Raw genomic sequence first — 21,709 nt, forward strand, 5'->3', positions numbered from 1 at the left:
TATTGACCATAACCTGTTGTTGAGAAAACGTACAGTACAAGACAATGACCCAACACACCTCCAGGCTGTGTAAGGGCTATTTGACCAAGAAGGAGGGTGATCGAGTGCTGCATCAGATGACCTGGCCTCCACAATCACCCTACCTCAACCCAATTGAGATGGTTTGGGATGAGTTGGACTGCAGAGGGAAGGAAAGGCAGCCAACAAGTGCTCAGCATATGTGGGAACTCCTTCAAGACTGTTGGAAAAGCATTCCAGGTGAAGCTGGTTGAGAGAATGCCAAGAGTCTCTAATGTCAAACATGTAAAGTGTGGTGTACCGCAGGGCAGCTCTCTAGGCCCTATACTTTTTTTCTACTTTTACCAATGACCTGCCACTGGCATTAAACAAAGCATGTGTGTCCATGTATATTGATGATTCAACCATATCAGCAACCACAGCCAATGAAGTCACTGAAACCCTTAACAAAGAGTTTGGAATGGGTGGCCAGGAATAAACTGGTCCTGAACATCTCTAAAACTAAGCGCATTGTATTTGGTACAAACCATTCCCGAAGTTCTAGACCTCAGCTGAATCTGGTAATGAATGGTGTGGCTGTTGAACAAGTTGAGGAGACTAAATTACTTGGTGTTACCTTAGATTGTAAACTGTCATGGTCAAAACATATAGATTTGATGGTTGGAAAGATGGGGAGAGGTCTATCCATAATAACGAGATTTCTCTGCTTTTTTGACACAACACTCTATAAAGCATGTCCTGCAGGCTCTAGTTTTATTTTATCTTGATTATTGTCCAGTCATATGGTCAAGTGCTGCAAAGAAAGACCTAGTTAAGATGCAGCTGGCCCAGAACAGAGTGTCCCGTCTTGCTCTTCATTGTAATCAGAGGGCTAATATTAATACTATGCATGCCAGCCTCTCTTGGCTAAGAGGTGAGCAAAGACTGACTGCGTCACTTCTTGTTTTTATAAGAAATGTGAATGTTTTGGAAATTCCAAATTGTTTGCATAGTGAACTTGCACACATACTTACCCCACCAGACATGCCACAAGAGATCTTTTCACAGTCCCCAGGTCCAGAACAAATTCAAGGACACGTACAGTATTATACAGAGCCATGAGTCCGTGGAACTCTCTTCCAACTAATATAGCGCAAGTGAACAGTAAAGTTTCAAAAAACGAATAAAGCATCACCTCACGGCACAACACCGCTCCCCCATGTGACCTACTTGTTGTGTGTATGTACTGACATGTATGTGTAACTGATAGATGCACACACACACTACATGTTAATGTTTTTAAATGTGTGTAAATTGTAAGGTATTTTGTCTGTAATGTATTTTTTGTTTAATGTCCGACCCCAGTAAGACTAGCTGTCGCCACTGGCGTCGGCTAATTGGGATCCTAATAAATCAAATCAAATCAAATGTTATTTTTCACATGCGCTGAAAACAACAGGTGTAGACCTTACAGTGAAATGCTTACTTACAAGCCCTTAACCAACAATGCAGTTTTAAGAAAAATAAGAGTTATGAATAAAAAAAAGTAAACTAAAGTTAAAAAATACAAAAGCAACAATAAAATAATAATGAGGAGGCTATATACAGGGGGTACCGTTACCAAGTCATTGTGCGGGGTACTGGTTAGTCTAGGTAATATGTACAGTACCAGTCAAAGGTTTGGACACACCTACTCATTCAAAAAAAGTATTATTATTTATTTTCTATTTTCTACATTGTAGAATAATAGTGAAGAAAACAAAACTATGAAATAACACATGGAATCATGTAGTAACCAAAAAAGTGTTAAACAAATCAATATATATTTTATATTTGAGATTCTTCAAATAGCCACCCTTTGCCTTGATGACTCCTGTAGTCCACGATCATCTCCTTTGTCTTGATCACGTTGAGGGAGAGATTGTAGGCCGTGTAGCCATTTGATTAGCTATTTACCAGTATTGTTGAACAGTCTTATGGCTTAGGGGTAGAAGCTGTTCAGGGTCCTGTTGGTTCCAGACTTGGTGCACTGGTACCGCTTGCCGTGTGGTAGTAGAGAGAACAGTCTATGGCTTGGGTGGCTGGAGACTTTGACGATTGTTTGGGCCTTCCTCTGACACTGCCTAGTATATAGGTCCTGGATGGCAGGGAGTTCGGCCCCAGTGATGTACTGGGCCGTACTCACCACCCTCTGTAGCGTCTTCTGGTCGGGTGCCTTGCAGTTGACGTACCAAGCGGTGATGTAGCCAGTCAAGATGCTCTCAGTGGTGCAGCTGTATAACTTTTTGAGGATCTGAGTGCCCATGCCAAATCTTTTCAGCCTCCTGAGGGGGAAGAGGCGCTGTCGATCCCTCTTCACAACTGTGTGGGTGTGTGTGGACCATGTTAATTCCTTAGTGATGTGGAAGCTCTAGACCCGCTCCACTACATTCCCATCGATGTGGATAGGGGCGTGCTCGCCCCTCCGTTTCCTGTAGTCCACAATCAGCTCCTTTGTCTTGCTGATGTTGAGGGAGAGGTTGTTGTCCTGGCACCACACTGCCAGGTCTCTGACCCTTCTCCCTATAGGCTGCCTCATCGTTGTCGGTGATCAGTCCTACCACCATCAGCAAACTTGATGATGGTGTTGGAGTCGTGCGCGGTTGTCGTGAACAGGGGGTACAGGAGGGGACTAAGCACACACCCCTGAGGGGCCCCCATGTTGATGGTCACCGTGGCGGATGTGTTGTTGCCTACCCTCACAGCCTGGAGGCGGCCCGTCAGGAAGTCCAAGATCCAGTTGCAGAGGGAGGTGTTCAGTCCCAGGGTTCCGAGCTAGGTGATGAGCTTGGAGGGGACTATGGTGTTCAATGCTGAGCTGTAGTCAATCAACAGCATTATTACATAGGTATTCCTTTTGTCCAGGTGGGTGAGCGCAGTGTGAAGTGCAATAGAGATTGCGTCATCTGCAAATTGGAGTGCGTCCAGGGTGTCTGGGATGATGGTGTTGATGTGAGCCATGACCAGCCTTTCAAAGCATTTCATGGCTATAGATGTGAGTGCTACGGGGCAATAGTCATTTAGGCAGGTTACCATAGCGTTCTTGGGCATGGGTACTATGGTGGTCTGCTTGAAACAAGTTGGTATTACAGACTGGGTCAGGGATAGGTTAAAAATGTCAGTGAAGACACTTGCCTGCTGGTCAGTGCATGCTCTGAGTATGCATCCTGGTATTCCATGTAGCCTAGGCAACTGTTGGACTAAACCAATATGGCAGGTAGGCCTAATCGTGGTTATGACAGGGGGTTGTGAACAATAATGGATAGTCTATTTATTTAATTGATGCAAATTAAAACATTAGAAAAGTCGTGACAGGTTCATTAAAGCGTTACAGTGCTTGGAGACTCACAGGTTGAATTTGGCGCCACCGTAGGCTTGTCGAGTGGTTAGATTATGATATCATAGACACTTCAGCTTGTGGTTAAATTCGTTGCCTACAACTGTGTAATTATGGTCATTTTATATGTCAAAATAATTAACAATATTCCAACATTCGCAATGAAATCCTGATTGGCAAGGACAATGGACATCTTAATGTCAGTAGTGTAGCCAGAATTTTTTTCTGGAAAATTGGGTGGGCTAGAACTGAAGCACTTCAACTAATACACACTCTAAAATTATCATTTTGCATGATGACACAGACTTCTGTACCCGAACGCATAGCCTACACAACACACAGCCGACACAACCTTATGGTCAGTAGTTGTGTGGTCTGTAGTTGTGTGGTCAGTAGTTTTGGTCAGTAGTTTTGGTCAGTAGTTGTGTGGTTCAATAGTTGTGGTTGTGGTCAGTAGTTGTAGTCAGTAGTTGTGGTCAGTAGTTGTGTGGTTCAATAGTTGTGGTTGTGGTCAGTAGTTGTAGTCAGTAGTTGTGGTCAGTAGTTGTAGTTGTGGTCAGTAGTTTGTCAGTAGTTGAGGTCAGTAGTGTTGAGGTCAGTAGTTTTGGTCAGTAGTTGTGTAGTTGGGGTTTGTAGTTGTGGTCAGTAGTTGTTTGGTTGTGGTCAGTAGTTGTGGTTAGTAATTGTGTGGTCAGTAGTTGTGTGGTTGTGTTCAGTAGTTATGGTGAGTAGTTGTGTTGTTGTGATCAGTAGGTGTGGTCAGTAGTTGTATGGTCATAAGTTGTGTGGTTGTGGTCAGTAGTTGTGTGTTTGTGGCCAGTAGTTGTGTGGTTCAATAGTTGTGTGGTCAGTAGGTGTGGTTGTAGTCAGTAGTTGTGGTCAGTAGTTGTAGTCAGTAGTTGTGGTCAGTAGTTTGTCAGTAGTTGAGGTCAGTAGTGTTGAGGTCAGTAGTTTTGGTCAGTAGTTGTGTAGTTGGGGTTTGTAGTTGTGGTCAGTAGTTGTTTGGTTGTGGTCAGTAGTTGTGGTTAGTAATTGTGTGGTCAGTAGTTGTGTGGTTGTGTTCAGTAGTTATGGTGAGTAGTTGTGTTGTTGTGATCAGTAGGTGTGGTCAGTAGTTGTATGGTCATAAGTTGTGTGGTTGTGGTCAGTAGTTGTGTGTTTGTGGCCAGTAGTTGTGTGGTTCAATAGTTGTGTGGTCAGTAGGTGTGGTTGTGGTCAGTAGTTGTGGTCAGTAGTTTTCTTTAAAAGACAGAGCTAGCTAGCTAGCTAGCTAGCTAGAGACATAAGAAAATTGCTAACCAGCTAGCTAAAACATATTGGTCAAGCACTTAAATTTTTTTTGCTGCATTTTCCAACATGTTAGGTGCATAATCCTAACAGGGTGGAACCTAACATGGTGGATATTTGGAGCCTGAATTAGGCATAGCTCTGTGAGTGAGTAAGATTGAGCTAGCATAATGGTGAACGCTTGAACAGGATTTTAACTTCTCTATCAAACATATTTTAACATTTTGAAATAATCTATCATCTTTATAATCTAGGCTAACAGAATAGAAATGTATGAGTGGGAGATACGGCATTATAACATGGAAAAATAGATACAACTGAGTGTTTATATTTATTTAACTTTGCGCCGTTGTTTTCCCACCAAAGAAATTATGACACTTTCTGAATGTGGTTTTATTGTAGGAAGGGGTTGTTTTCTTAAAGGGTAATTACAACAAATGAACAGGGTGGAAAGTCATATCAGACAGGGACGGCTTGTTCAATAGGGCGATATGGGCGACGCACTGCCAAACGGGAAAAGGAAGGGATTTTTTTTCTAATCAATTATATCACGGCAACAGTAGTTATCAGTGTTCACGTCTGATCTGCCAGCCACTAAATGTCAAATCAGGCTAAAGTCGTGCTTCAAATGGCCCCGCCCGTTTTTGGGGCGATTTCAGTCAAGTTGAAAATCGCCCAGAAGTCTCTCATAGCCTGTCATGTAAAATCTATTTTTTTCAAATTTCAAAGCTTTCAATACATTCTCTATGGGTGTCTGTGGGCTTGCACTTACGCGCTTTCGTCATACGTGACGTAACCATGAACGTAACTAAGACAATAGCGGCTAGCAGCGTCTCTGTTGCGACCTGCAGTGTGGCGTTATTTTATGTTTTTAATTTGTAGACTTAGTTTACAAACATTCTGCCAACCATGGATTTCCAGTGGTTGGTTTTGGACTGATCTTGTTGATCGTGTACATACCCGCTACGAACGGACTAAATAATGAAAACGCTGCTGGCAGCGGAATCCCAATACAGCTGGGAGACTTGGCTGGATGACAGAGTCCCGGACAGAGAAGTGGTGCCGGCCGGCTTCACCCTGGTCAGAGCGGACCGCGATCCTGGTAAGAGAGCGACTCTGTACCCCGACATTGAACTGCTTTTGTTGATAAAACAAGTTTACTGGAGAACTGAGACCAAGTAGAGACTTTGGACAGGGTGGATAATGGTATAATATAGGCAGTTTATTCAGAGGTAAAGATATCTGGAATAGCGTGCACGGACCCGTTCGTCAAACTCGTAGGGAGTTTATCAGAAGAGAGCCCCGAAACATTGTGTGCTGACATTTTATACAATAAAATGAAGTAGGTTGAATCTAGTAGTTCTGATCTTCTGATTGGTCCTGATGAGTTGGGCGACGTCCCCTCCAGGTTAGTATCACTGTTGCATTGGCTCTGAGTCGGGTTCTCTGTCTTCAGATGTTCAGCCTAAGAGAAGGGGATTTTTGTGTGTGTGTGTGTGTTTAACAGTGATGATGATGTGTGTGTGTGTGTGTGTGTGTGTGTGTGTGTGTGTTTATCAGTGATGATGTGTGTGTGTGTGTGTGTGTGTGTCCTCAGAGCAAGAACTCGTGAGTTGGAAGAACTGAGAGACCTATGGCGTGGGTGTTGTCCTTAGCCACCTGCTGACAAGGCTGACAAGATAGGACTCTTTTGTCCATTGTTATAGGATAGGAACAGCATTGATTGAAAACAAACGCCCAACACAAAATGGGTCATGCACAAGATTTTAGTCAGACCAAGCTATAACATTATATATTTACTACGACAGTACATTCAACCAAAAGCTAATATAACAAAGGCATCAGAGATTATTTATAATCTGTCACAGAAACTGGAATCCATCTCCCCAGATCAGTCAATAAATGCTTCTGGTATTGACTTATATGCTGCCCCTGTCTTCATGTTGTTGCTGGACATATCTTTTTTAAAATGTGTGTAGGTCACCTAAATCATCAGAAAAATTGCCCCTCCTGAGAATTTTTTCAGGAGCCGCCACTGATATCAGAGGGTGTTTTTTTGTGAACTCAGTGTGGTTCGCTTAATTTTTTGTGCAGCATGAACACTCAAAAGAGCCCCTGAGGCAAACCGAACTGAGACCATCTCGAGAGATGGTCTGAGTTTAGTTCGCTTGAATTTCGCAGTCCGGTTCCCTTTTTTAGGGCAATGTGAACGCAAAGCTCCCCAGGTTCACTTGTCATTTTTCCCACACCACACGCTAAATTACTCCAACACCGTTTCCCGTGCCATAACCCCTCACATTGGTGCCACGAAAGAGAGAAGATGATGATGTGCAGGGGTGTATTCATTACGCCAATTATTTTGCAAAACGTTTCTTAAACGGAAGCATACAGAGCGAAATGGGTAAGAACCTACTTGAATTTGTCCAATATAAACTCTTGTTTTAGTTGACTGTTTGGCTAATAATAACATCCCAGGGTCACAGAAAAAAAATTCTGCTGTTTTTGGACAGATTATTTGTTTGCAATATGGGATCTATAGGCTAAGAGAGCTTCATAAACTGTTTATTTGATTATTGGGTTTGAACAGTGTGAGAAAACTACAACATATTTGGTGAGAATCACAACATAGGGTGCAAAATCAATTATATCTCAAAGGGGCAGTAGCCTACATTGGGTGTATAATTTTAAATTACAGCATTATTTAATCTGCATGTATTCTTCTGCTATTTATTCTGTTACCAATAATATTTACATGTTAATAGTATTTTCTGGTTACAATTATTATGTCTCATCTTTTAACTAAACACATTGGCCATGAGACACACATTTCACCCTCTTCTCACCCTCACACACCACACGTCTTATATCTCACGCATTGAAAAGTACTGCTTTTATTTTTCCAATTAGTCCATTAGCCTTTTGACAGCATGTACTAAAGTCGATTTAATCCACACTTGCATTAGTCCCCTTGTAAGGTGATTGGAATTTAGGCTGTGACAACGAAAAGGCAGCAGACAGACAGACCTATGTTTTAGCAGGGAAGTTTGGTAGGGTGACCTGATTAGGAACTATGAAAAGAGGGTGGAATATAAATAAATAAATATTTAGGTTAGTGTAGGGACATATTTATGTAATTTTGTCTTCAGAAGTTTGTATTAGCTATTTACTTTATTTAGTCTGATCAGTGGAACAATTGTCATTCTTAACAATGGGCTAAAATATAGGATAATTAGTGTGCTTAGCAGCAAGAACACTACTGTTATTCCCCATACTTCTTTTATTATTACACTTCTTCCCAATTTTGCCAGTGTCATCATATATTTGAAATCTGATATGCATACTTGTGTCTTTGAAAATGAATTATGAGGCTATGTATTTTTACAGCCATTCATGGACAGTTTTGAATAAGTCATTCAAATAAGCATTTGATATTGAATGCTCCAGGCCTCAAATATAATTTTTGACATTTTAATATTGTGCACATGCTAGGCAGAGATGGTAGGGGGACTAACAACTCATAAACACATCGTATTTATGTAGCGTAAGATGATGGCAAGGATCTTCAACTAGTAGGCATAAACCACATTTAATATTGATATTCATTAGATTTTTCTTGAAGGTTGGGTGATTTTGAGAAATTAATTGTTATAACAAGAACATTTTCAAACTCCCAGCACTTGAGAAACATAGATCAACCCCCCTGTAGAGCAAGCAGGATTTTCTTCCAGCCTATTCTAAAGAGAGAGTTCACCCAAAATACAAGGTGTTTGGTTCCTTACCTTGAAAGTAGTCTATGGACAAGGAGACTGCAATCTATGATTTGGTTACCCACTGCCATCAACCATTAATATGAGTATTTCCTGTTCAGAGCCTTGGTTTAGTGGTAACACTCCCCGGCACATGTCACATACAGCTTTCCACCTGAGAACAGGGATCAATCCCTGCTTCCAACCTTCCCACTGTTTCTCCCATTTGCCGGTCTCCCCATCTCAGTTCATTACTGTCTGAATACAGTGTCAAACCACCTTAAAAATCTCAAAGTAACAATGTTGTCAAATTTAGAGTGTTCATTTAATTATAATAATAAATGTTTTACCCTGGTTCTGCCAAGGAGCAATTCAATTCACATAGCAAATCTCACTCCAAGCTTTCTTCAAAAGTTGGCAGCCCTGGTGTATCTAGCTGTCTGATAACACATTCTGATGGAGTGGCTTGTCCTGCCTGCACTTTGTAAAAACCCAGAGTGCATTGAGTGAATGTTAGAAAAAGATCTTGGTTCCTTTCTAAACATAGCAATGTGAATGAAAAAAGGACTCGGACCACAAAATAGGTGAAGTGAACTGGCAAAAGAGTTGAGTCCTCATTCAAAGGCAAAGGCAGTGTGAATATAAAGAAAACTTGGCTCTTTTGCTGAGTTTTTTTTCCCCAGAGTTCACTTTAATGAGGACTGGGATCGGTTCTTTTAAAGAGGACTATATGTGAAAACACCCAGAAACACCCAGAAAATCTTAAATAAAATTATTATAAATACAATAAACATGAAAAAAACTTTATTGATGAGAGAGAATTTAGGACTATAAAATAATAAAGAAAGATGTTTATTTTATTTTTATGGCTTATATTTCTCGTGGAAGTTGATGAATAACACCTGGGGACATGGCAGACATACAGTGGGGGAAAAAAGTATTTAGTCAGCCACCAATTGTGCAAGTTCTCCCACTTAAAAAGATGAGAGAGGCCTGTAATTTTCATCATAGGTATACGTCAACTATGACAGACAAATTGAGGAAAAAAAATCCAGAAAATCACATTGTAGGATTTTTAATGAATTTATTTGCAAATGATGGTGGAAAATAAGTATTTGGTCACCTACAAACAAGCAAGATTTCTGGCTCTCACAGACCTGTAACTTCTTCTTTAAGAGGCTCCTCTGTCCTCCACTCATTACCTGTATTAATGGCACCTGTTTGAACTTGTTATCAGTATAAAAGACACCTGTCCACAACCTCAAACAGTCACACTCCAAACTCCACTATGGCCAAGACCAAAGAGCTGTCAAAGGACACCAGAAACAAAATTGTAGACCTGCACCAGGCTGGGAAGACTGAATCTGCAATAGGTAAGCAGCTTGGTTTGAAGAAATCAACTGTGGGAGCAATTATTAGGAAATGGAAGACATACAAGACCACTGATAATCTCCCTCGATCTGGGGCTCCACGCAAGTTCTCACCCCGTGGGGTCAAAATGATCACAAGAATGGTGAGCAAAAATCCCAGAACCACACGGGGGGACCTAGTGAATGACCTGCAGAGAGCTGGGACCAAAGTAACAAAGCCTACCATCAGTAACACACTACGCCGCCAGGGACTCAAATCCTGCAGTGCAAGACGTGCCCCCCTGCTTAAGCCAGTACATGTCCAGGCCCGTCTGAAGTTTGCTAGAGTGCATTTGGATGATCCAGAAGAGGATTGGGAGAATGTCATATGGTCAGATGAAACCAAAATAGAACTTTTAGGTAAAAACTAAACTCGTCGTGTTTGGAGGACAAAGAATGCTGAGTTGCACCATACCTACTGTGAAGCATGGGGGTGGAAACATCATGCTTTGGGGCTGTTTTTCTGCAAAGGGACCAGGACGACTGATCAGTGTAAAGGAAAGAATGAATGGGGCCATGTATCGTGAGATTTGGAGTGAAAACCTCCTTCCATCAGCAAGGGCATTGAAGATGAAACGTGGCTGGGACTTTCAGCATGACAATGATCCCAAACACACCGCCCGGGCAACGAAGGAGTGGCTTCGTAAGAAGCATTTCAAGGTCCTGGAGTGGCCTAGCCAGTCTCCAGATCTCAACCCCATAGAAAATCTTTGGAGGGAGTTGAAAGTCCGTGTTGCCCAGCGACAGCCCCAAAACATCACTGCTCTAGAGGAGATCTGCATGGAGGAATGGGCCAAAATACCAGCAACAGTGTGTGAAAACCTTGTGAAGACTTACAGAAAACGTTTGACATGTGTCATTGCCAACAAAGGGTATATAACAAAGTATTGAGAAACTTTTGTTATTGACCAAATACTTATTTTCCACCATAATTTGCAAATAAATTCATAAAAAATCCTACTATGTGATTCTCCGGAATTTTATTTCTCATTTTGTCTGTCATAGTTGACGTGTACCTATGATGAAAATTACAGGCCTCTCTCATCTTTTTAAGTGGGAGAACTTGCACAATTGGTGGCTGACTAAATACTTTTTTTCCCCACTGTACATCCACTGAAAAGGCACCGCAATGTAGGAATGACCCAGCTAGCTACTTCTGCTTTAGCACTAGTAATATCTTCTAAATGGCTATTTTATCAGTGAAAAATATTTTTATATTAGGAAACATCAGGTATTGAATTTACAAGTGTTATTTTGACAACATTTCTTATTCAGGTTAGCTATACAATGAGTTACTTGTTCATATAAAACTGGTTGCTGGGTTGCTAGGCAATTCAGTTTTGTTCTGAAACACCATGTTATAGGGGAAGTTCACCCATTTTTACATGACATTATGTTTACTCTTTCTGTGCTTGTAGTTGATCTCCCAAACTATTTTTTAAAAATGTGTTTCGCTACAGAGAGTCACTTGCCATAGGCTACAATGCATTATGAAAATGTGTCTAAGCGTGTTATAAAATGCTCCAAAAGACTCCAAACCAACTCATATTGCGTCAGAATCTCATTCTGGATGAAGTCTCTGCAATAATAACATGTTTTTATGGTCCACTGCACTATAAATCCATATTTGCATATTTTTGTTGTTGTAAATGGCATCATTCAAACATGGATTTACATGTTTGAGTGTGTATCTTAAAAGGTGTATGGACACCAGTGTTCCCAAAATGTCATATTTTGGTCACCATAGACCATTTTTAAGTGATTCTAAGTGATTCTAAGCAACTCAAGTTTGACCTCTGCACATTATAAAGTTGAAATGGTATGTTTCGCATAAAAGCTGTAGGAGGAATAGTGGTGGGAATATTAATAAGTAATTGAAGTATGACGAAGTGTGTTGCTTCGCAATCACACAAAAAAATGGAGAAGAATAACACTGGTTGTGTGTGTGTGTGTGTGTGTGTGTGTGTATATATGTTTCCCTCAGGCTCTCCTAAGAGGCGTCCGTTCCAGAGACAGAGAGCAGCCAGTGATAACACCGACCCAACTGAAGAGGACTCACCCCCTCCTCACCCTTCACCCCCTCTTCGACATGACATCACCCAGCCCCTCCCCTCCACACACAACCAGACCAGCAGCCTCCAGCATCTCTCTGCGCGGTCGCTATCTCCCTCCACCTGCCCACCCTCACTCTCCCTCGGCAGGTACCATTCACAGACTCTTACTTCTAACAAACAGTGGGCTGGACCATTAAATCTGAATGGTGTTGTTCGATGGTGAATCTACCCGACGTCTCTCTCTGTCTCTGTCTCTCTACAGGTTAGAGGGGGTGGTGGTGGTGGAGGCTGCCAGCAGAGGCAGGAGAGGGAGAGACGTGACTCACCCACCACCAGAGCCCCCTGAGGCTGAGGGGAGAGAGCAAGAGCCTGGGGAGGCGACAGGGACAGGGTTATGGAGAGAAGCTAGGACAGGGACAGGGACAGAGACAAGGTCACGGGCAGAAGTTGGGGCAATGACAAGAACAGAAGCAGGAGAGGTCAAAGTATGGGTTGGGTCAGGAGAAGAGTCAGATGAAGAGGAAGGGGAAGATATTCTAGGGACAGAACAAAGGGTGGGTATGGGAGCAGAGATAATGGGATGGGAAGGTCTGGGTACAGACGAAGCCCAAGAGGGAGAAGAAAGGTTCCAGGCAGAGCAAGAAGCTGAAGCAAGGATAAAGGCAAGGACTGCGGATGGATTGGGGGCCACTTCAAAGGCAGAAGCAGGAATGGGTGTAAGAGCCAAGACTGGTGTAGGGGCTGTTCTGGGAACAGAAAAAGAGCCAGAGACAGGAGCCATGTTTGAGTCAGTGATAGAGGTGGGGGCCACACCAGGGGCTGAATTAGAAGTTGAGGTAGGGCTAGGGGCATCAGGGATGAGGATAGAGACAGATTTAGAATCAGGGTTAGAAGGGGTGCTAGGTGCTGGAGCAGGAATAGGTGCAGATCCAGGGCCTCGATCAACGTCTGGGTCTGCGGTGTGTATCAGTCGACAGGAGAGCTCTGAGACCCAGCCCTCCCTGTACAGAGACATTTGGAGCCTACGAGCCTCTCTGGAGCAGTATGCCTCCTCAGACCAGAGCAGCACAGACAGAGAGTCAATACGCAGCGACGTCGACAGCGTGTGTTCGGTAGGAGGGGCAGCAGGCCGGTCCGGCTTCGCTGCCTGCCTCTCCCAGGATCTTGGCGATGAACTGGAGGGAGAATGGGAGTATGGGGACACAGAAAGGGAGGGGGGAGACAGAGGACAGAAGGAGATGGAGGGGGAAGCGGAATACAGGGACACTGGAAGAAAGATGGGTCACAGGGGGGTTCAGAGGAGAGATAGCGAGGGGGGAGGAGGTATGGGAGGAGAAGGGGGAGTAGGAGGAGAGACTGAGGCAGGGAGCCGGAAGCTTCTGCAGATGGACAGCGGGTACACGTCCATTGAGGCTCCAATACGGGCCCCTGAGGAGCTCAGGCTGTTTGGGGCCCCTGGAGGCCCCCGGGGGAAGACGGTGTCAGAGAAAAGGCTCTTCTTCACTAGCTCTGGGAGGAAGGGCTCTGTGTGTGAGAGCTTTGAGGTCAAGGTGCTCCAAGAGGAGCAGGAGGATGAGATGCGAGAGGGTACTGAGGTGGAAGAGAAACCTGTAAAGAGGTCCCCAATGTCCCCTAATGGAGTACAGACGCTTACCCTCAAAGAACCACCACAATCACTATCAGCGCTAAAATTGCTACAACTGCAACAACCGCCGCTACATTTGCCCCAACCCGTGCCCTCGCCTCGGCCTGTACGCCTACGTCGACGTGACTACAGCATCGACGAGAAAACGGATGCCCTGTTCAATGAGTTCCTGCGTCATGATCCCCGTTTCGACCAACAGGAGTCGCCGCTGTGCTCCCGGCACCGATCGCGCAAACAGTGGCATCGCCACAAGCAGTACAGCGACCCGGGGTCTGGTAGGCGCTACTCGCTCTCCCTGGAGAGGCAGAGTTTCAGACCCCTACAGAGGGGCGATAGTGCAGGATACCCTCTGGACACGAGGTACCACAGCACGCTGTCACGTATCGCCAGCACAGCCGACGAGGAGGCCAATTAGGGGGCGGCTAGCCAGGGAGAAACCAATGAGGGTGCAGCTCATGAGAGCACAGACGTTAAGGAGTCAACCAATAAGGGCACAGAGAATGAGACTGTAGCCAATGAGGACGCAGCTATTCGGTCATCTGACACACTGAGGGCTGAGTCCAGAGGGATGGACCCGAGGGTGGACAATTACAACAACAACAGTAGCCAAGCCATGAGTCTATCAGAGAGTTACTCCTCTGCCTCCACCCCTGTGGCTCTCCCTGAGCCCCTGAAAGACTCCATAGGTCCTCTTCACATTGAAGATCCTGAATCCCCAGTCTTAAACCCCCAGCCACATCCCCAGGCACCATCCCCCAGCCTGCCTGATAAGCTGTCTGTGACCCTGGAGGACAGGCTTTTCACTGGGCTGTGGAGGACAGGGCAGGACCAGGGAGGACAAGAGTATGTGGTGGGAGACCTCCAGCCCTGTATAGCCTGGCTGACCTTTCACTCCTCCAGTTAGCTTCATCCCACTGGGCACATACTGGTTGAATCAATGTTGTTTCAATGAAATTACGTTGAACCAACGTGGAATAGATGTTGAATTAACGTCTGTGCCCAGTGGGATGTTATCTCAGTTTAGGTCAATCAATAGATGATTTTGTTATATTTCTACTGTATAGCATTAAAGAAACAAAATACCTTCCCAGATGTGTGACCCACCCTTTTCTATGGCTTTGAGCACTTCCTCATGACTGACCACACTTCTTGTAAAGTTACAGGCTCCCGGACTCAAATTCAATCAAATTGTATTTGTCACATGCGCTGAATGAAAGTGTGTGTGTGTGTGACATCGGTATGTAGTGTATGTGGGTTTGTGTGAGAGTGTTAGTGTAGTGGTCCTCTGTAGCTCAATTGGTAGAGCATGGCGCTTGTAACGCCAGGGTAGTGGGTTCGATCCCCGGGACCACCCATACGTAAAAATGTATGCACACATGACTGTAAGTCGCTTTGGATAAAAGCGTCTGCTAAATAATAATAAATAATAATAATGGCTTATTATTATATTATTATTAAAGTGTGTGTGACTGAGTGGGCATAGTCTTGTGAGTGTGCAAAGAGTCAGTGCAAGATAGGGTCAATGCAGATAGTCTGGGTAAGCATTTGATTAAATATTTTGCAGTCTTATGGCTTAGGGGTAAAACCTGTTGGTCCAAGAGTCCATACTCCGGTACCATTTGCCAGACGGTAGCAGAGTGAACAGTCTTTGGCTTGAGTGGCTGGTCTTTGGCAATTCCTCTGACACCACCTGATGTAGAGGTCCTGGATGGCAGGGAGGTCGGCCCCAGTAATGTACTGGGCCATCCACACCACCCTCTGTAGAACTTTGCGGTCGAGGGCGGTGCAGTTGCCATACCAAGCGGTGATGCAGCCAGTCAAGATGCTCTCAATGGTGCAGCTGTATAACTTTTTGAGGATCTGTGGGCCCATGCCAAATCATTTCAGCCTCCTGAGGGGGAAGAGGCATTGTATGCGTTTCTGTGGGTAGAATATAAGTGGTCCAGAGTTTTAGCGCCCCTTGTAGCGCAGGAGACGTGTTGGTAGAAGTTAAGTAGAATGGATTTCAGTCTCCCCACATTAAAGTCTCCGCCCATAAGAAACATCGCCTCTGGATGTGCGTTTTCTAGTGTGTTTACGGCTCCATACAGTTCGTAGAGTGCCAAAGTGGTGTTGGCTTGGGGAGGGATGTAGCAGCAGTGATAATTAGGGATGGGAACTCTCTCGGTAGATAAAAAGGTCTGCGGCTTACCGTTAGGTATTCTATGTCAGGTGAGCAAAATCTCGAGATTTCCTTCACACTGGAAGCAGCGTACCAGTTGTTGTTTTACAAAGAGAAAGAAAATGAACAAAAAGGAGTAGAACCAGCTCACCTGCTTTTACTCTATGATTTGACTATTAGATGTTCAATGGTTGTTTTTGAAAAAAAATATTTCACCATATTAAAACTAGACTTCAGTTCATGTAACAGGGTTTAACTTAAAATGAGGGACAGACGTAAATGAATGACTAATAACATGAAATAAATAATAATCTTTAGAAATGACTGTCAAAATAACTAGGGCTTTACAATGATGGTGAACTGAGACATTGTTGGCTTAAGGGCTCTATTCAATCCGTATCACGGAATGTCAGCGTTACAGGTTGATTAAAATTTAAAGGCACTCTTTCCGTGAAACGACCCATATGTGACGTTATATATTCATAGCTATATTCTTGCTTGGAGATTAGATATCCTAACATTTGAATATGCCTTTTCCTGTCTTAAAAGTGTAATTTACAGCATGTGTTGTGTTGCATCTTCAACTGCATCACATGGATTTCAATGTTTAAAAAAATGATTAAACCCCCAAAATGTACCTATTATATGCCCAGTTCAAACATATCTACAAAACCAATTTACTGTACAGTTTTACATAAGAACAAATGCACTTTGATGGGAAGGAAGATATGGCATATTTATCATAGTTCCATAGAAGTGACTGGGTTCTAGATTAGCCGAGTAACACTGGATGACAGACTTGAATCAGATTTATATCATTGTTATATAACTACTTATTCAAGTGCTCATTTTATGCTCTGTTGTGTATTGCATCTTCAACAGCATCACATGGATTTCATTGTAGAAAATAATTTTGCAAACCTGAAAATGTTCCTATTTTCTGATCAGTTCAAACAAATCTAGAAAACCAATTTAATCCCTCAACCCATTCCACCATGTTGTGTGCTCATCCTCTTTTGTCCTCCTTCAATGCCCCAGACCCATAGAATTCTGCCCTCGACCTTCCATCATCTCATGTTGTGTCTGTAAATTGATTAAAGAGGGGGAATCCAGAAGCTTCCCTCATTTCTGAGTGTTTCCCCCTGGAGGCCTGAGAGAACAAGGAAGTGTCCCAGCTGTCTCTTGGGTGAAGGGCATTTACACTATATATACAAAAGTATGTGGACACACCTTCAAATTAGTGGATTTGGCTATTTCAGCCACACCCATTGCTGACAGGTGTATAAAATCGAGCACACAGCCATGCAATCTCCATAGACAAACATTGGCAGCAGAATGGCCTTACTGAAGAGCTCAGTGACTTTCAACGTGGCACCGTCATAGGATGCCACCTTTCCAAACTCCCAACCTCAGGGTGGACACTAACCACAAGGCCACTGAGTTGGTCGGGTGCCGGAGTGGTATCACACTTTTTCCCCCATTCCTAGAAAACACAGCTGAATAAATTAATTGCGTTCTAAACTGAAAATCATGATTAGTTGATTACTGGAGTCAGGTGTGTTAGCTGGGGCTGGGGCAAAAGTGTGCCACCAATCAGGCCCGAGTACTGGAGTTGCCCATCCACTTGCACTAATGAGTGACTTCTTGGCACAACTGTCAGAGATACCATCAGCACAATCATGGAAATGGGGATGGGTTAATTGCAACGGCTAAGAAATAAACTAAGAATGAGGTCAGAAAAGCAGGAAGTCTTCATTAATCAAAAGGTACATTGCTGAGGTTTCCCACTGAGTTTTGCCTGGTCTGGGCTCTGCAGAGATTCTCTCAGGTGATGGGCTGACGTGGGCAATGTTTGTCTCTCCATCTTACGCAATCCGCTGCCCCATCAGCCCAGCACTGAGAATAGATCACAGAGCTGGTGAGTCATAGCACAGGGAGGGAGGAGAAGGGGCGCAAAAGAGGGAGAGCAGAGGAGATATGTGATGAGTTGGAGCATAGAGAGGGAGGGAGTGCGAAGGAGAGGGATAGAGAGAAGGGGAAAGAGAGAGAGAGGGATGGAGAGCAAACGAGATAGCAGGTGAGTTGGAAGAGAAAGAGGGAAAGGGGAGAGAGAGAAAGTCGCTCTGGATAAATGTAAAAGGGGAGAGAGTGAGGAAAAGAGGGAGAAAGAAAGATAGGGCGGAACAGCAGAGCGAGCAGGTGAGTCAGACCAGAGCGCGAGGGAGAGAGAAATGTAAATATGGAGGGGGAAAGAGAAGGTGGAAGAGAGAGGGGGAGAGAATTGAGTCATAGGGGGAGGAGTTTCCAGGGATGTGATCAGCACAACAATAAGACGATCAGTGGAAAAAAGCATCTTTTAACACAGATGCCTGACAACATATTACTCCTGTTTTTCCGAGGTCTGAAGAATCCCATTTGACGTTTTCTGAGCCCCTCCTCAGTTTTAAAGTTAAGAATCGCCCTCAATCCGCCTTCCCCCTCTGTGGCAACTTAGTTATACATATGAATAAATCTTCTGGTTTTATTTCACACCAACACTGATGTTAGTGTGAACACTAAAACCCTGCACTATAATGACCATGTGCACCACCAGAAAAGAAAATGTGAGCCAGACAACAAATAGGGTTTGGTTGGGATGTGTTTTATATAAATAATAATTACAAAATATTTATTGGAAAAAAATAATCAAAACAACAACTAATGGAAAACAAAACCCCTCCCAACTCACCATCAGCTGTGGATGTCAAGGTTTCAGTCCATTTGTCTGTCCTTAACCGAGTAGTTTCCCTTTCTCAAAGCTCCGTACAGCATGCAGTTTTACATGGGTATCATACTCATCATCATCATCATAGTTTAAATATATATGTATTCTTTATCAACGTCATTCTTTTTACACATCACAATTTGCATCTTTAAAAACTGCAGTTAGGTTCTGTAAAATAAAAGGTTGTCTATACACTAAAACTGGGGCAGAGTTCACAAAGGTGGGTCTCACAAGGCCAGGCCACGCCTCCTCTGGGACTGAAAGAAAAGAAGAGTCTTCCGCAGAGAGAGTGAAGGGAAACACAAGCACTTCACACCAAGACCCTCAAGGGTAGTCTCTGAGCAATCTATTTCTCTCCTTCTCCTGCTCTTTGTCACGCGCATGGCATCCTTGAAGAAGAGTTTGAAGCCAAATGGTTCAGGATGAAACGTGGGGCACAACATCAGCAGGCTTCTCTCACCATTGCCAAGCACTCCAAAAACAGAAGAACGGGAAAATATCAACCTGGGAGGACAGAGAGAGAGAGAAAGAGAGGAAGGGCAAGCTTTATTTAGTTCATTTTATTGTACGACTATGACATACAGACTTAAAAAGTATATTTAACCTTTTCACACGTACCAACAAACAGGTGTGATCATTCTACAGTGGTCCCTACAGCGTACGCTCAAACCGGTGTGATTAGAACGCTTATTTAGAACGTCCAGTTTCGATTGACGCAACAGTCAACATTTAAGCTAGCCACACTGTTTCTTCACAGAAACATTTTGCACAAACACAGTCCTTACAAAGTTATGTCCTGAATGTGACCAGTTTATTTTTGGATGCAATGTTCAGACATTCACAGAAGTAGCGACAGCATTCACAATCATCCAAAACGGAAACTGTAGGCTACATTTGTCCTAGCGCTAACTGAGGAAAGATTGACGTAACACAAGCGGTCATATTTAGATAACTCTCGGCTGTCAGAAACCACAATATGAATTAGCTAATAGCAATTACCATTTATATTTCATTACATCACGGATGAGCTCACCATTTATCAAAATAATTGAGTAAAACACTTTCTAGAAATCGAAAGTAATCTGACAATGCGTAGTTTTGTGCGCGCTGCCATGTTGTTTCGCGTCAACCAAAGATAATAAGAGGAGACAAGATGAGTTTGGTCTGTTTGCAGTATGCATGTTGAAGGGGGTGTGTCGTCTACAATCATTCACGTCCCTTCATTCACTTCCGGAAGTTTACCCTTCACCTCATTATAACATCTTTGGTCTGACAGACGTTTACATGACACCCAGAATGCATTGTATAATTTCAACAAAAATGGCGCCACACATAGCTGGCAAATAGCTTACCATTAGTTCATTATTGGCGCTGACGGAAACATGGATTACCACTGAAAACACTGCTACTCCTACTGCTCTCTCCTCGTCTGACCATGTGTTCTCGCATACCCCGAGAGCATCTGGTCAGCAAGGTGGTGGCACAGGAATCCTCATCTCTCCCAAGTGGACATTCTCTATTTTTCCCCTGACCCATCTGTCTATCTCCTCATTTGAATTCCATGCTGTCACAGTCACTAGCCCATTCAAGCTTAACATCCTTGTCATTTATCGCCCTCCAGGTTCCCTTGGAGAGTTCATCAATGAGCTTGACGCCTTGATAAGTTCCTTTCCTGAGGATGGCTCACCCCTCACAGTTCTGGGGGACTTCAACCTCCCTACGTCTACCTTTGATTCACTTCTCTCTGCCTCCTTCTTTCCACTACTCTCCTCTTTTGACCTCACCGTCCCCCCCTACTCACAAGGCAGGCAATACGCTTGACCTCATCTTTACTAGATGCTGTTCTTCTACTAATCTCACTGCAACTCCCCTCCATGTCTCCGACCACTACTTTGTATCCTTTTCTCTCTCGCTCTCCTCCAACACTACTCACTCTGCCCCTACTCAGATGGTAATGCGCCGTCGCAACCTTCGCTCTCTCTCTCCCGCTACTCTCTCCTCTTCCATCCTATCATCTCTTCCCTCTGCTCAATCCTTCTCCCTCCAATCTCCTGATTCTGCCTCCTCAACCCTCCTCTCCTCCCTTTCTGCATCCTTTGACTCTCTATGTCCCCTATCCTCCCGGCCGGCTCGGTCCTCCCCTCCAGCTCCGTGGCTTGATGACTCATTGCGAGCTCACAGAACAGGGCTCCGGGCAGCCGAGCGGAAATGGAGGAAAACTAGACTCCCTGCGGACCTGGCATCTTTTCACTCCCTCCTCTCTACATTTTCTTCATCTGTTTCTGCTGCTAAGGCCACTTTCTACCACTCTAAATTCCAAGCATCTGCCTCTAACCCTAGGAAGCTCTTTGCCACCTTCTCCTCCCCCTCCCTCCTCCCTCTCTGTGGATGACTTCGTCAACCATTTTGAAAAGAAGGTTGACGACATCCGATCCTCGTTTGTTAAGTCAAATGACACTGCTGGTCCTGCTCACACGGCCCTACCCTATGCTTTGACTTCTTTCTCCCCTCTCTCTCCAGATAAAATCTTGCGACTTGTGATGGCCGGCCGCCCAACAACCTGCCCGCTTGACCCTATCCCCTCCTCTCTTCTCCAGACCATCTCTGGTGACCTTCTCCCTTACCTCACCTCGCTCATCAACTCATCCTTGACCGCTGGCTATGTCCCTTCAGTCTTCAAGAGAGCGAGAGTTGCACCCCTTCTCAAAAAACCAACACTCGATCCCTCTGATGTCAACAACTACAGACCAGTATCCCTTCTTTCTTTTCTCTCAAACTATTGAGCATGCCGTCTTTAGCCAACTCTCTTGCTATCTCTCTCAGAATGACCTTCTTGATCCAAACCAGTCAGGTTTCAAGACTGGTCATTCAACTGAGACTGCTCTTCTCTGTGTCACGGAGGCTCTCCGCACTGCTAAAGCTAACTCTCTCTCCTCTTGTCCTTCTAGACCTGTCTGCTGCCTTTGATACTGTGAACCATCAGATCCTCCTCTCCACCCTCTCCGAGCTGGGCATCTCCGGCGCGGCTCACTCTTGGATTGCGTCCTACCTGACCGGTCGCTCCTACCAAGTGGCGTGGCGAGAAGCTGTCTCCACACCACGTGCTCTCACCACGTGCTCTCACCACTGGTGTCCCCCAGGGCTCAGTTCTAGGCCCTCTCCTATTCTCGCTATACACCAAGTCACTTGGCTCTGTCATATCCTCACATGGCCTCTCCTATCATTGCTACGCAGACGATACACAACTAATCTTCTCCTTTCCCCCTTCTG

General features: G+C 44.3%; 2 protein-coding genes across 3 annotated transcripts in view; one reads left to right on the forward strand and one right to left on the reverse strand.

Annotated features, from left to right (window-relative positions):
- LOC311146938 (voltage-dependent calcium channel beta subunit-associated regulatory protein-like) overlaps positions 1-14,527 on the forward strand; it is a 34,788-nt gene extending 20,261 nt beyond the window's left edge. Inside the window, exons 9-10 of the mRNA XM_084183553.1 lie at positions 11,800-12,012; positions 12,626-14,527. Of these exons, the coding sequence (XP_084039679.1) occupies positions 11,800-12,012; positions 12,626-13,929 (1,517 nt within the window). The 3' untranslated portion in view covers positions 13,930-14,527. The remainder of the gene's footprint in view (positions 1-11,799; positions 12,013-12,625) is intronic.
- Positions 14,528-18,296: 3,769 nt separating this feature from the next.
- LOC311146890 (serine/threonine-protein kinase STK11-like) overlaps positions 18,297-21,709 on the reverse strand; it is a 67,289-nt gene continuing 63,876 nt past the window's right edge. For both annotated transcript variants that reach the window (XM_084183512.1, XM_084183513.1), the window contains exon 11: positions 18,297-18,943. The gene's annotated coding sequence lies outside the window, so the exon portion shown is untranslated. The remainder of the gene's footprint in view (positions 18,944-21,709) is intronic.

The sequence above is a fragment of the Coregonus lavaretus genome, assembly GCF_964263955.1.
Source record: "Coregonus lavaretus genome assembly, chromosome: 19".
NCBI classification, from domain to species: domain Eukaryota; kingdom Metazoa; phylum Chordata; class Actinopteri; order Salmoniformes; family Salmonidae; genus Coregonus; species Coregonus lavaretus.